Here is a 14,448-nt window from a genome sequence, read left to right on the forward strand (position 1 = left end):
TAGGGGGTAATCACAGTTCATACAGGTCAGCTTATATATGTCCTTTACACAACAGTGGGTACGGATAGTATTCAGACCCCTTTACATTTTCACTCTTTGTTTTATTGAAGCCAATTGGTAAGATAAAAAAAATTATTATATACTATGCATCCTATTTTGTCAAAAAAGAGAAATGTAGATATTTTTGCTAATTAAAATATCACATTTCGGAAGTATAAAGACGCTGATCTGATCTGATCCTCCTTGAGATGGTGCTACTTCTTCATTGGAGTCCAGCTGTGTTTAATTAAACTGAACTTCATTAGGAAAGGCACACACCTATCTATATAAGACCACAGACTGCACAGTGCATGTCAGAGCAGATGAGAATAATGAGGTCTAAGGAATTGCCCAAGGAGCTCAGAGACCGAATTGTGGAAGGCACGGATCTGGCCAAGGTTACAAAAAAATTTCTGCCGCTCTCAAGGCTCCTAAGAGCACAGTGGCCTTTATAATCCATAAATGGAAGAAGTTTGGGATGACCACAACTCTTCCTCGACCTGGCTATCCAGCCAAACTAAGCAGCTGTGGAAGAAGAGCCTTGGTGAGATAAAGAAGAATCCAAGATCCCTGAGGCTGAGCTCCAGAGATGGGAATTACCTATCCAGTGGCGTAACTAGGAGAGACAGGGCCCCCTAGCAGGCTACTGCATGGGCCCCCCCCCCTTCCCACTTAAAAAATATACATATTAGTATACTCACACATGCAATTTAAAGTCACATATAAATACATTCATGTGCATATACACATACATACATACAAGGTATATAGACACCATATACACATCACAGATACTGCATTATGAAGTTTTTCTCACCTGGTTATGGGGATCCTCTGCCTCGTCCTTGCAGATCCTCCCCAGTTCCCTCCCTCAGGTTGGATGATGAATGTTGTTGGAGGCCATTTATTGGTCATCCCAAACTTCTTCCATTTATGGATTATAAAGGCCACTGTGCTCTTAGGAGCCTTGAGAGCTGCAGAAATTTTTTTGTAACCTTGGCCTCCAACAACATTCATACATCACAGTATATGTTATATACATATTATGCTGAACATGTGCAGTACAATATAGATATAATGGTGCACATCCTCCATGCTTTATTGTGTCAGGTCGGATGACGGGGACCCCTGACACTGCGGGCCCCATAGCGGCTGCTATGGCTGCTACCACTGTAGTTACGCCCCTGTACCTATCACTGCAGCCTCCAGCAGTCGGGGCTTTATGGCAGAGTCTGGAAGCCTCTGCTCAATGCAAGCCACATACAGTGTGCAAAACACATGGAGGACTCCCAAACTATTAGGAAGAAGATTCTCTGCTCTGATGACACAAAGATTAAACTTATTGCTGTTAATTCTAAACGGTGGAGAGAACCAGGCATTGCTCATCTCCTGCCAAATACATCCCAAACAGGGACACATGGAGGTGGCAGCCTCATGGTATAGGATGGGGGGGAGGGTAATGGTTGAAATTGAAGGAAAGATGAATGTGATCAAGAACAAAGATATCCTGGATGAAACCCTTGTTCCAGAGTGCTCCGGACGTCAGACTGGGCCGAAGGTTCAACTTCCAGCAATGACCCTAAGCAAGCAGGTGAAATAACATAGCAAAGGCTTCAGAACATCTCTGTGATCATTCCTGACCGGCCCAGCCAGAGCCCAGATCTAAACACAATTGAGCATCTCTGGAGAGACTTGAAAATGGCCTCCAACAACATTCATCATCCAACCCGAGGGAGGGAACTGGGGAGGATCTGCAAGGACGAGGCAGAGGATCCCCATAACCAGGTGAGAAAAACTTCATAATTCCCAAGAAGACTCCTGGCTGCACCAGCACCAAAGCTGCTTCCACTCAACACTGAGCAAAGGGGCTGAATACTTATAACCATGTGATACTTCAGTTTTTCTTGTTTAATAAATTAGCACCAATACCTACTTTTCTTTTTTTAATCATCTGTTAAGTGCACATTAATGAGAAAAAAAAGAAACTTTTTGAACTTTCCAATTGGCTGCAATGACCCAAAAAGTTAAAAATTTAAAGGAGTCTGAATACTTTTTGTCCCCACTGTATATGGAATTTAACAGGGCCAGTAGGTCTGGGGATTAGAAAAAAGAAAGGATACTTACCCCCATCTGACTTCCCATACTTGTGCCATGGTGCTCTGGTCTGTGCTCCAGTCAGTTGCTACAGAGGTCACGGGAAGGAGGGGGGACATTCAGCAGTGATGTGATTGTTTTATCTTATGTGACCTCTGTGGCCACCTTCTCACCCCAGTGCACAAGTGACCTCTGACGCTTTTGACCCAGGGGTCACAGAAGAATCTCACATCACAAGATTTGGGAACCAAAGGGAGGTAAGTACTTATCTTTCTTTTCCAGCATCGCATTCCCATAAAAACACCCCTTTAACATGTAATGTGAAATATGGAATATTGTGTTCTCATTGATCTACATAAATCCATCCATAGATGCCCCAAAAGGTGTGACCATCAGATTGAAACCTCCCTCTGGAAATATCAAAGAGGGGGATCCTGTAACCCTGACCTGTCAGGTCAATAGCAGCCACCCCTCAGTGACCACTTACACCTGGTACAAGGATGGACAGCAAATTTCCAAAGAAATGGTTATAACATTCAGCAGCCTGTCCAGGAACGACCATGGAAAGTATCGGTGTGAGGCGGAGAATCCATTGGGTCAAGCATCGTCAGATATCGCCCGACTGATTGTATTCTGTGAGTAATGTCCTAGTAATTATAACTCTTTCAAATCCCGCAAATAAAATCTATCTGGTCATGAACATTAGACTTTGACTAAAAATGATAAATTTGACTATACAGATCAACTTTCCAATGAGTTTGCCTCAAATTCTTCCTATTTGAAGATTTTTTTTTGGTTCAAACACTTTACCTGGCTCCTTGCCAGCAGTATGTGGTGAGTCCCGAGGAAAGCACAGCAGCCTGTCTGTGCCTGCCTGTGTCTCCTCATGTATTATTACTCTACCCCACATCATCCCCCTCCCCTGCCTGCTCACTGCACATGACAGGACATTGCGAGGGGTGAGGGATCTGCATGACTTTGGAGGAGAGGAGATTGACACAGGCACAACCTCGCTGCAGCTCTTTCCTCGGGACTCACCACATACTGCTGGCAAGGAGCCAGGTAATGGGTTTGAACCAAAAAGGATCTGGAGCCACGGGCGCATGGGAGGAGTTAGTTCCAATGGCCCGAGTTCTCGTCTCCTCACCTCATCTTCCCTTCCTCCTCACTCATCCCCCTCCCTCCATCTCCCCCTACTCACTTCTCCTGCCAGTCAGCAGAATCAAGGAGATTGTAATTCGGACCATTTGAACCGACCCCCACGTGACTTGCTGGATTGTCCTTGGAGCTAATGTCTATTATGTTTAATAGGAGTTTCCAGGATAAGAACTTTAAGGTAGTGTTATTCTATTTATTTAAAGCAAATCTACCATCAGGATGAATGATTGTACACCTACCACGCTGACATACTGGTGTGTGCCTCCTCTGGCAGACTCTACTCTTCTTGTCACTTTTTATGCCCTTGTTTTTATGAAAACTTTAAAAAGTTCTGCAGATGAGCCTACTGGGCTCTACGGCTCATTTGCATATTTTTAAAGCCTTTAAAAAATACTAGGACATAAGAACCTAAAAGAAGAGCAGATCTTGCCAGAGGGGGAGGGGGGGCAGATACCGGTATGTCAGTGTGCTTTACAATTGTCATGTCAGTGTGGTTTACAATTCTTGATCCTGGTGGCAGATATCCTTTAAGATACATTAACTTATGAAATATAATAATTTCTCTACATACAATATAGAAGTCAGCAAATCATATTAACCTAAAAAAGTTAGAATTCAAGTCATTCGGTAACAACTGCAGAATACAAAAAAAATATATGTACCGACTCAAAAAATAATGTTAATTAATACAATTTTTGGAGAAATGAAACCGGGATTTAAAATGCTGACTATGAGGATTTTTTTTATTTGCAGAAGTGTAAGCTATGAATCCAAATGTGATGTTTCAAAAATGTAATAAAGCTAAAATTAAATAAAATTCAACAAAAATTCTCGGATTTGAAATTAACTAGGATTTTAAAAAAAATGAATAAGAATCCTGATAACAAAGTGGAGTCTGAAGGACCTAAAACTTGCTGGTTGTCATTTTTCACACTTGTGCCCTTAATTAATCATGGAAATGTATTATGGAAGCAGGTTTTTCTTTTTCCTGAGCTGTGATCCCGTGCAATTATTTTGGATGCTCAGAAAACTCAGCACCCCCTGCCTGTTCAGTGTCTGTAGATTGTTAAAATTTCTCTTTACATGCAAATATGTAGAAATATATAACTTCCCCAAATGCATATAATTGGTTCATTGTTTGGATAAAGCCTTAGGCTATATTCACACTGCCGTTGCCCGCCCGTACCGTACCGTAGCGGGCAACGGCAGTGTACGGGGAGAGGAGGAGGAGGTGAGCGCAGCTCACCCCCGCCCCTCTCCATAGCAACCTATGGCGCACGGCGCCGTATTACGGGGAAAGATAGGACAGGTCCTATCTTTCTCCCGGGTACGGAACGGTACGGTGCCGCACGTGTGCGGCACCGTACCGCTCCCGTAGGGTGCCGTGCGCCCATAGGAGTGTATGGGGGACGTATATCGGCCGTATATACGTCCCCCATACGTTCGTGTGAATGTAGCCTTAGTGTCCACAGTGTTCCTGAAAGTGCTGACTGCTTCAAAACCAACCAGAAGATTGTGAAGGCTATTGGTCACTATCATCCCATCCTGTATTACATAGCAGCTTCTACAGATTCTATAATTTTTTCCAAAAAGTCAACACATCTTGATAAATTGACAAGTGGGTGCTACCATGGAGGATATCTCTGCATTGTCTGATGTTATTTATCAGTGATAACCAGGATCTGACCGGTGTTTTCGAGAAGATCCCCAAGATGATCCAGACTTTCACACAAGAGGCCTCAGTGATCCAGCTTTAGACAAACACATTTGGTGGCTACTAGCGGCTTATTGTCCTGGGGGTTGATGGAAGGTGGGCCCTAGAATATTTCTTCTGGTTGGCCCAAGGAACCTCAGTTTGCCACTGGTCATAAATGTCAACACCTCTTCGCCTCATGGCAAGGGAAATATGAATTTTTATGTAGGAGGAACAACAAGACACAAATTCTAAGAAAATATACTCGAGGACTGTAATACCATGTAGTTTTTATGTTCAATTTTATTAAGTGAAAATGTTATAAATATATATTCCATAAAACATAATACAACAACAGGAAAAACTGTGGAAATTACAGCCATGAAAGTATCAGCAAGGGAACGAGAGGTGGGGCCTACTAACTTCAATATTGGATAACAACGTTGGCGAGGTAATGTAGGATCAGTGCTGAGTTCGCTCGTCACCATCTGGGATGGAGCTCATATCCAATCCTTCTACAAGGATCTATGTAGTTTTTAGCACCTTAGGCCAGAAAGGAAAACTCCTCTATTAGTTACCGGTAATCCCAGATTATAATGTTCTCCATAACAATCCTACGTTTTTAGAATTCGATCAATGTTTTACCCTACTATAACTTTTATAGCTGTGAATTGTTTATATGTGGCTTATATGTTTCATGTTTACAGCTGCAAAGATTGTCGTATCTCCAACTCATCAAGATATCAAAGAAGGAGAGTCCGTAACCCTGACATGTGAAGTTCCCGGTGTTGGATCTGATGAAGTCCAATACACCTGGTTCAAAAACAATATCGTTCTCAAAGAAAGTTCAATGAGATCCATCAACTTCCCGACAGTGTCCATCAGTGACAGTGGATATTATTACTGCAAGGTGGATAATGATGAAGGAAGCGATTCCTCCCCTCTGGTCATTATAAATGTCAAGTGTGAGTCCAACCAAATGTCTATAATTGGTTCATTGTTTGGAAAAAGCCTTAGTGTCCACCGTGTTCAACCTTCACCCATCTCTTTTTTCATACCTTGTCCGAATCCATGAACTGGAATCCATGGAATAATGAAGCAGTTTCATAATTTGTGGTATTATACATGAAGGTTTTGGTGCAGTTTTTCATGAAGTTGTCAAATAATATGAAAAAGAAGGTGTGGTTAACTGACTGAGGGGGTGGAGTCACCTGACTGCAAGAGGCGGGGTTACATGACTGCAGAAGGTGAAGTTACCTGACTGCAGGAAATGGGGTTACCTGAGGGCAGGAGGCTAGGTTACTTGACTGCAGGGTGCGAGGTTGCCTGACTGCAAGAGGCGGGGTTATCTGACTCCAGAAGATGAAGTTACCTGACTGCAGGAGGTGAGGTTACCTGACTGCAGGAGGTGGAGATATCTGACTGTATGGGGCGAGGTTGCCTTACTGCAAGAGGCAGGGTTACCTGACTGCAAGAGGTGGAAGTACCTGGCTACAGGAGGCGGGGTTACTTGACTGTCTGACAGCATCCAACAAAAGAATAACAGATTATTTTCATTGATGCTACAACCTACAAATATGCTTAAAACATCAACAGAGGATGTACATATTACAGAAGATGGTGCTGTTTGTGGGCTTTTGGGGGGCCTGCTAGTGTGGCAACAGGTTTGCTTTACACTAAATTAAAAATTCTAACAAAACTGACTCAAAAGTTGTTTATGTTATTACAGCCTTGGGGTACATTCACACAGCGCTTTTCAGGTCACTGACTGTTCCAAGTCATTAGAGATTATACATAATATTTACACGTTTGTTTTCACTACACAGATCCTCCAAAAAGTCCGACCTTCTCCTCGTTCCTCGAAAGTCAACATGGGAACTTAGCCATAATTCAGTGTACTGTGGAGAGCAATCCCTACTCAGAGCTTATGGTGTACAAAGATGATAATCTAATAGGAAGCTCCAGTTCCCATGGCACCCCCAGCGAGAGAATACAGGTGACGTCCACTGTGAACTCGCTGAGGCTGAAGATCCGGGAAGTGATGCTGTCGGATGAAGGGTTGTACATCTGTGTTGCTAAGAATTCTATGGGAAACTCATCTGCAAGTCTTCGGTTCTCAGTAGAAAGTAAGTAATGCTGCTGGTCAAAGATAAGGGGCTGAAGTCGTAGGAAGGTGGGGTCTATTAGATAACCAAAGGAAGCGTAACTTAAAGTCTATGCCAGGCCCCGACTATACCCTATGATTTATAGTACTAGTCTTTTTATATAAGAAAGTGACACCTTATGGGACCCCTATGCCTCTTGTGCCCGGTTGCGGCCACGCCCGTTGCACCCCCTCAAGTTATGCCCCTGCCTATCAGTTGTAGGAGGTTCTTGTCGAATTTGTCCTTGGTTAGAGTTTGAACCCAGGACTTTAAGGCAAGATTGTTCCTTCTAAAAGTGAGTTAAGGCTACTATAAACGCGGGCCTGAATTCCGCTCATCCATTGCACAGAGCTTTTCCCCAGAACACTGGAATACTTTCCTTCTTCCTACTAAGTATCACAATCCTTTCTTACACAGAATTATATAGGATGATCTGTTTTCTACTTGTTTTCCAGCTACTCGAGTGGTCATTACTCCATCTTCCGAAATAGAAGAAGGAAAAGAGGTCACCTTGAGGTGTGTGGCAACCCGGGGGTCAGAGGAAGGGACCACATACACCTGGTATCAGAGCAACAAGAGGCTCAAGGAAGATATGAAAGGGAAGGAACTTGTCCTCCGAAGATTGTCAAAATCCGATACAGGTTCCTATTTCTGCAAAGCTCATAGTAGTCAAGGGACGAGCACTTCCCCCGCAGTGACCCTGCACGTGTTATGTAAGTTTCATTTCTCCTGCTCACACAGAGACAGAACTTGGGGTTTCGTAGAATTAACATCCTCATCTACACAGACCTCAGCAGTGACGTTGTTCTGATGTTCTCATTTGGAGATATTTATGAAAGTGTCAATGAGCAGACCAGTGTAGGGTTAGACTTCACAGTCGTATTCTGTGCCAGACAAATCACTCTAGAAGTAGTATCTGGAGTAGCTAATGACTTTAGGTAGTGCTTTACACCAGCTATTACATGGTCTAGCCTCTGACTTAATTTTCTTGGGCACCCACTGAATTTTCTGGTGCATTGAAAGGTTCCCCCTTTTTCGGGTCGAAAAACTGCCTAAAAATGGCCTAAAATGCTTCTAGGGTTTTGTTGCAAGCAATTTTAGAAACAAATTACTCCTTAATTCTGACGGAGACAGATTGATAAATCTCATTGGGGCAGATTTACTTACCCAGTCCATTCGCGATCCAGCGACGCGTTCGCGATCCCGGCCGGGATTCATTAAGGCAGTTCCTCCGACGTTCACCAGAGCTGCGCTGAAGAGCATCGGAACGCACTCAAGTTCACCGAGCCGGGCTGAGTGAAGGTAAGTGCAAGCTCCGCGACACTTTTTTTTTTTAAATGCGGCGGTTTTTCCGATTCCGTCGGGTTTTTGTTCGGTCACGACCCCCGATTTCCGTCGCGTGCATGCCGGCGCCGATGCGCCACAATCCGATCGCGTGCGCCAAAATCCCGGGGCAATACAGAGAAAATCAGCACAAATCGGAAATATTCAGGTAACACGCGAATCGGCCCCTGAATGACCCCCATTGTGTTCTGGTTCTAAGGAAGAAGACTCTTTTCTGTCTCCCTAGTGCCAAACTTTGAGTAGCTTTCCTATAAATAAATGTTCAAAACTTTGGTTTTTTTATTACAGCCCTTACGCCACTGGCCCATATGTGGCTTAGAGTCCCAAGTAAAATTGGAAAGTTCCCTTAAATATTTATTTGGATATTTCATATAGAAAATTCATTTTCTGGAAAACTTTGTATGACCAAATGTTGCAAATGTTGAACTTCAACTTCTGGGGTGAGAATACAAGTAGAACCTGAAATGGATCTATGGAGCATTGTGAACGGCATTGAAGAACTGTACCTACTTCAATCAGCAGGAGAATATTAATGTTGTATATAACTTCAGTTCCTCCTAGAGACCTCTCACTGAATTCCCTTGTGTCGAGTCAAGTAATCTTGCGTGCGGTCATTCGCTGCACAGTGGACAGTGACCCTCCATCGCAGATGTTCCTTTATCGAGGAAGGACCTTGGTGGCTTCGAGCACACAAGCCGTTTCCAATGAGAGATATGAACTTGCTCTTTCAACTAATTCTTTACAAGTAGAAATCCAGGATGTGGTGTTAGAGGATGAAGGCTTATACCAGTGCCGAGCAAACAACTCCTACGGACAGATGATGGGGACACTGGAATTCACTGCGGAGAGTAAGTATGAATGTTGCGCTTCTCACATTTCCAGGTTTCTTCAATGCCCCATATTTGGGAATTGATAAGTATTTGGTGAAATCCTGTAAGATTTATGGCTCATAAGCCAAAGGATAGACGAGAGATGACTGGAGGCACCACTACAAGGCAAATAAACAGCTTTGTCTTTCCTTGGCAATATCAGCTCTTGACTTAGTAGAAGCTTTTTTAACGAGACAAATCATGATAGATATAAAAAATCATTAATATCAGATCACCCTAAACCATCTGTTATATTAAGTATTTGTTATTTTTATTATTAAGCAAATTTGCTATTTATATCAATATATAGAGTATGTTTCACTCTATATGTTTTTCTCCATTACATCGTGGTTTCCCTTCTATGATGACTGTTAATATAGACCCACAACCCTTATACAGTCAGGTAATTTTAAATATTTTTCTTTGTTGAGGGTTGTGTTTTTTCCTTTTTTTTTTTTATAAATTTTGGGGATATTGGTTCTTGGTGTCTTCCTTTGCCTATCATTTCAGCAGAGTCCATAGCTATGTCACACTTGTCTGGCTGTCTACTTTGCTTCTATATTAATAAAATGATCTTCTATATTCTTATCCTCAAATTTGATCTAAAAATTAGCGGCAAAAATAATGGTGACTCCACCGGATGATATTCGAGAGGGAAATAGTGTGAACCTGACCTGCATCCTCAAGACAATGTCCAGCCACAGAAACTACTCCTATAGCTGGTATAAGAACAACATCCTGCACCTGGAAGGATGGAACAGTCTCTTAGAGATTCCGCAAGTCTCCAGTTTGGATTCTGGAATGTACTATTGCAAAGCCTGGAACAACGAGAGCGGCAAGAGCTCAGCTCCAGTCAGCCTTAATGTCGCATGTGAGTATCATCTGTCATTTGATATGTGCGGTCATGTGCATCTATGAAAAGCATTTATCAATGTCTCCACTATACTGATACACCCACCACGATAAACGTGACTGGTGCGAACCTCGCCGGCGGCATGTGCCCGTGTTATGCCATATTGGTTTAGATCGCCACTTCCTTTTACCATCTGTTACCATGACAGCCTCTGGTCATGCAAAGACCTGAGTCTGTCTTGTTTTAGCCAATCTATTAGGCTAAATTCACACTGCCGTGAGCCCGCCGCACCGTAGCACGGCGAGCACACGGCAGCGCAGAGAGAGGAGGAGGAGGTGAGTGCAGCTCACCGCTGCCCCTCCCCATAGGAAGTAATGGCGCACAGCGCCGTAATACGGGGAAAGATGGGACATGTCCTATCTTTCCCCGGGCTACGGAGCGGTACGGTGCCGCACGTGAGAGCCCCTAGAAGTGTATGGGAGACGTATATCGGCCGCATATACGTCAGACGTATACACGTCCCCCATACTGTAGTGTGAATGCAGCCTTACAACGTGTGATTTGCACATTGTAATAGATGATGTGTAAAATCCCCATATACTGCCAAATTGTAGTATGGCAATAAATAGTAGGATTGGGTTAAAGTACCCTAGAGGGTCTGAAAAATAAAATATAAAATAAAAAATAATTAATTAACTGCTTAAAGAAAACATACAAATTCTAATCACCCCCTTATCCTAGAACTGGTCTAAAAACTTCCCAAAATGTACAATCTACCATAATATCATAACAGTTATTATTATTTGACTAGGACTCCAGCCACTTTTATGGGACTGTCAGAGATGGCTGTCCTAAAGGTCTCCTACAAGACAATAAATGCAGCAAGCACTATAAGTATTATATTTAATTGCTGTAATCTGATAATATACATGCCCCAAAGAGCTTGCAGTCTATGCCTCATCCCACGTGTACGTTCCTTGTCTTCTATTCTACAGATGCACCGCGGCACCTCCAGGTGACGTCTTTCCAGGACACGACTGAGGGGAAATCGGCCTTCATCCGCTGCACTGTAGACAGTTTCCCAGCAGCAGAGATGTCTCTCTATAGAGGAGGCCAAGTGGTTGCTTCCAGCAGATACAATGACCCTGTGAATGAGAAATACCGAGTGACGTCCTCCCACAATGAGCTGATGGTGAATATCAAGAATCTAAAACTGGAAGATGAAGGGAAATACAACTGTACCTCCAGAAACAGAATCGGATCGGCCTCTCAGTCTGTGTATTTCAGTGTACAGAGTAAGTCTAGTTCTATCTGTTATCTTAAGGTGTCCTCCTACATGTTCAGTTACTAGATCAGTCACCCACCACAATGGCACTCAATCGCCTGATAAGTAACCAATTCTCCATTACTGACTCAGAATACAAAAACGGGAAGTGGCCTTCCCTACAATGACTGACAAGGATGTGTGGTCTGAACCGAGAGGATGTACCTCTTAGGAAATATTGACTTAAACCTCCGATCTATGCCCAAGACTAAAAATAGCCTTCAACCAGAAGGGTGGCTTCTTAAGAGGCATTAGTTAACCTCTTTATGAAGGTCTGGTACATCTATATATGTTTTAGAGTGCTCAGGTTTGGTCTTTGGTCTAAAAAAAAAGAAATGGATAGAGATGAGCGAGCACTAAAATGCTCGGGTACTCGTTATTCAAGACGAACTTTTCCCGATGCTCGAGTGCTCGTCTCGAATAATGAGCCCCATTGAAGTCAATGGGAGACTCGAGCATTTTTCAAGGGGACCAAGGCTCTGCACAGGGAAGCTTGGCCAAACACCTGGGAACCTCAGAAAAGGATGGAAACACCACGGAAATGGACAGGAAACAGCAGGGGCAGCATGCATGGATGCCTCTGAGGCTGCTTAATCGCACCATTATGCCAAAATTATGGGCAACAGCATGGCCATGACAGAGTGACAGAATGAAGGTAGATAGCATCTAAAACATCCAATAATTGACCCTGACACTATAGGGGACGGCATGCAGAGGCAGCGGCAGCAGCGGCAGGCTAGAGAGTGTCATGGTGACATACCCTAAATGGACTCAGGCTTCAAACCAATGGGTGGCAGAGAGGAACCAAAGGAGGTGAGCAAGAAGCGCTCAAATAATATCGGTACATGATAAAAGTTTGCCAGTATATTTTGTGGATTACACAGCAGGGTGCCGACAAAGTTAACATGGAAGCCATGAAAACAACCCAAAATTCTGCCTGACACAGCTCGTTTGATAAGGGGACCATGTATGGAGGCAGTGAACTAGTAGTAGATTAAAGGTGCTGCAGTTAAAACTATGTTAGTTGGATCTTGGCATGGAGCTGGCGCTCCGCTGCCAGGCGAGCTTTCACCAATCCAAGCCCCTGTCTCTAGGCTACTCCCCAAACAGCACTTCTAAGAACCTTTTGTATAAGATCAAGTGTAGTAGCGTTCTTATAAGTTTAGGATATGGCGGGTGAGGGGAATGTAAACAGATGCGCAAGAAGCGCTGAAATAATATTGGTAAATGATAAAAGTTTGCCAGTATATTTTGTGGATTACACAGCAGGGTGGCGACAAAGTTAACAAGTTTGTTGTGGAAGCCATGAAAACAACCCAAAATTCTGCCTGACACAGCTCGTTAGATAAGGGGACCATGTATGCCTACAGTTCATGCCAGTCGCTGCACTGGCTGCCAGTCTCCTTTCGAATACAGTTTAAAATAATAACCCTCATCCATAAAGCTCTGTATAATGCTGCACCCCCCTACCTCTCCTCTCTTATCTCAGTCTATCGCCCAACCCGTGCTCTTAGATCCGCCAGTGATCTTAGATTAACCTCTACCCTAGTGCGGACCTCCCACTCGCGTCTCCAAGACTTCTCTAGAGCTGCACCAATTCTATGGAATGCTCTGCCCCGGACTATCAGACTAATACCTAACCTCCAAAGTTTCAAACGTGCTCTTAAAACCCATTTCTTTAGGCAAGCCTATAACACTCATTAACTGCATGAAGTTTTAACTCTTCTACTAACCCGTCCTGTGTCGTCCTCCCATCTGTTATCCAGCAACCAACAGGCACCAGACTTCTCTGCAGTCCCATTCACCCTGGACCTGGTATATAAGATGACGGCTGAGTGGTTCAAGCGACAGCAATTCCATTTATTATATTTTGTTCTATTCCCTAAGAAGAATGGCTTGACCAGTAAATATTCTTTTTCCTCGTGTTACCCCATCATCTTCATAAACCGTAAGCTCTGGCGAGCAGGGACCTCACTCCTGTTGTTCCATACAAATGTTGTGCTCTGTTACATTACATTTGTATTTGTTTCCTATGATTTGTAAAGCGCTACGGAATATGATGGCGCTATATAAATAAAGATTATTATTATTATTATTATGGAGGCAGTGAACTAGTAGTAAATTAAAGGTGCTGCAGTTAAAACTATGTTAGTTGGATCTTGGGATGGAGCTGGCGCTCCGCTTCCAGGGGAGCTTTCGCCTATCCAAGCCCCTGTCTCTAGGCTACTCCCCAAACAGCACTTCTAAGAACCTTTTGTATAAGATCAAGTGTAGTAGCGTTCTTATAAGTTTGGGATATGGCGGGTGAGGGGAATGTAAACAGTTGCGCAAGAAGCGCTGAAATAATATTGGTAAATGATAAAAGTTTGCCAGTATATTTTGTGGATTACACAGCAGGGTGGCGACAAAGTTAACAAGTTTGATGTGGAATGCCCTGTAATAGCTCTTGGGCGGTGTGCCTTTTATCGCCTAGGCTCAGCAGTTTGAGCACCGCCTGCTGTCGCTTAGCGACGGCACTGCTGCTGTGCCTAGAGCTACCGACTGATGGCGCCATGGCCACGGATGGTAATTCGGAGGAGGAGGAGGTGGAGGAGGGGTGGGAGGAGGAGGAGGTATAGTAGGCCTTTGAGACCTGGACCGAGGTAGGCCCCGCAATCCTCTGCGTCGGCAGTATATGACCAGCCCCAGGGTCAGACTCGGTCCCAGCCTGCACCAAGTTAAGTGTAGTAGCGTTCTTATAAGTTTGGGATATGGCGGGTGAGGGGAATGTAAACAGATGCGCAAGAAGCGCTGAAATAATATCCCTAAATGGTAAAAGTTTGCCAGTATATTTTGTGGATAACACAGCAGGGTGGCGACAAAGTTAACAACTTTGATGTGGAATCCATGAAAACAACCCAAATTTCTGCCTGACACACCTCGTTTGATAA

At 43.7% G+C, this 14,448-nt stretch overlaps 1 protein-coding gene across 1 annotated transcript in view; it reads left to right on the top strand.

Annotated features, from left to right (window-relative positions):
* The window catches only part of LOC140083219 (sialoadhesin-like), a 50,508-nt gene that overhangs the window by 12,343 nt on the left and 23,717 nt on the right, over positions 1-14,448 (top strand). The window contains exons 5-11 of the mRNA XM_072126363.1: positions 2,505-2,768; positions 5,692-5,949; positions 6,811-7,110; positions 7,584-7,841; positions 9,024-9,320; positions 9,955-10,212; positions 11,190-11,489. Of these exons, the coding sequence (XP_071982464.1) occupies positions 2,505-2,768; positions 5,692-5,949; positions 6,811-7,110; positions 7,584-7,841; positions 9,024-9,320; positions 9,955-10,212; positions 11,190-11,489 (1,935 nt within the window). The remainder of the gene's footprint in view (positions 1-2,504; positions 2,769-5,691; positions 5,950-6,810; positions 7,111-7,583; positions 7,842-9,023; positions 9,321-9,954; positions 10,213-11,189; positions 11,490-14,448) is intronic.

Source organism: Engystomops pustulosus, chromosome 1 (genome assembly GCF_040894005.1).
Source record: "Engystomops pustulosus chromosome 1, aEngPut4.maternal, whole genome shotgun sequence".
NCBI lineage: Eukaryota > Metazoa > Chordata > Amphibia > Anura > Leptodactylidae > Engystomops > Engystomops pustulosus.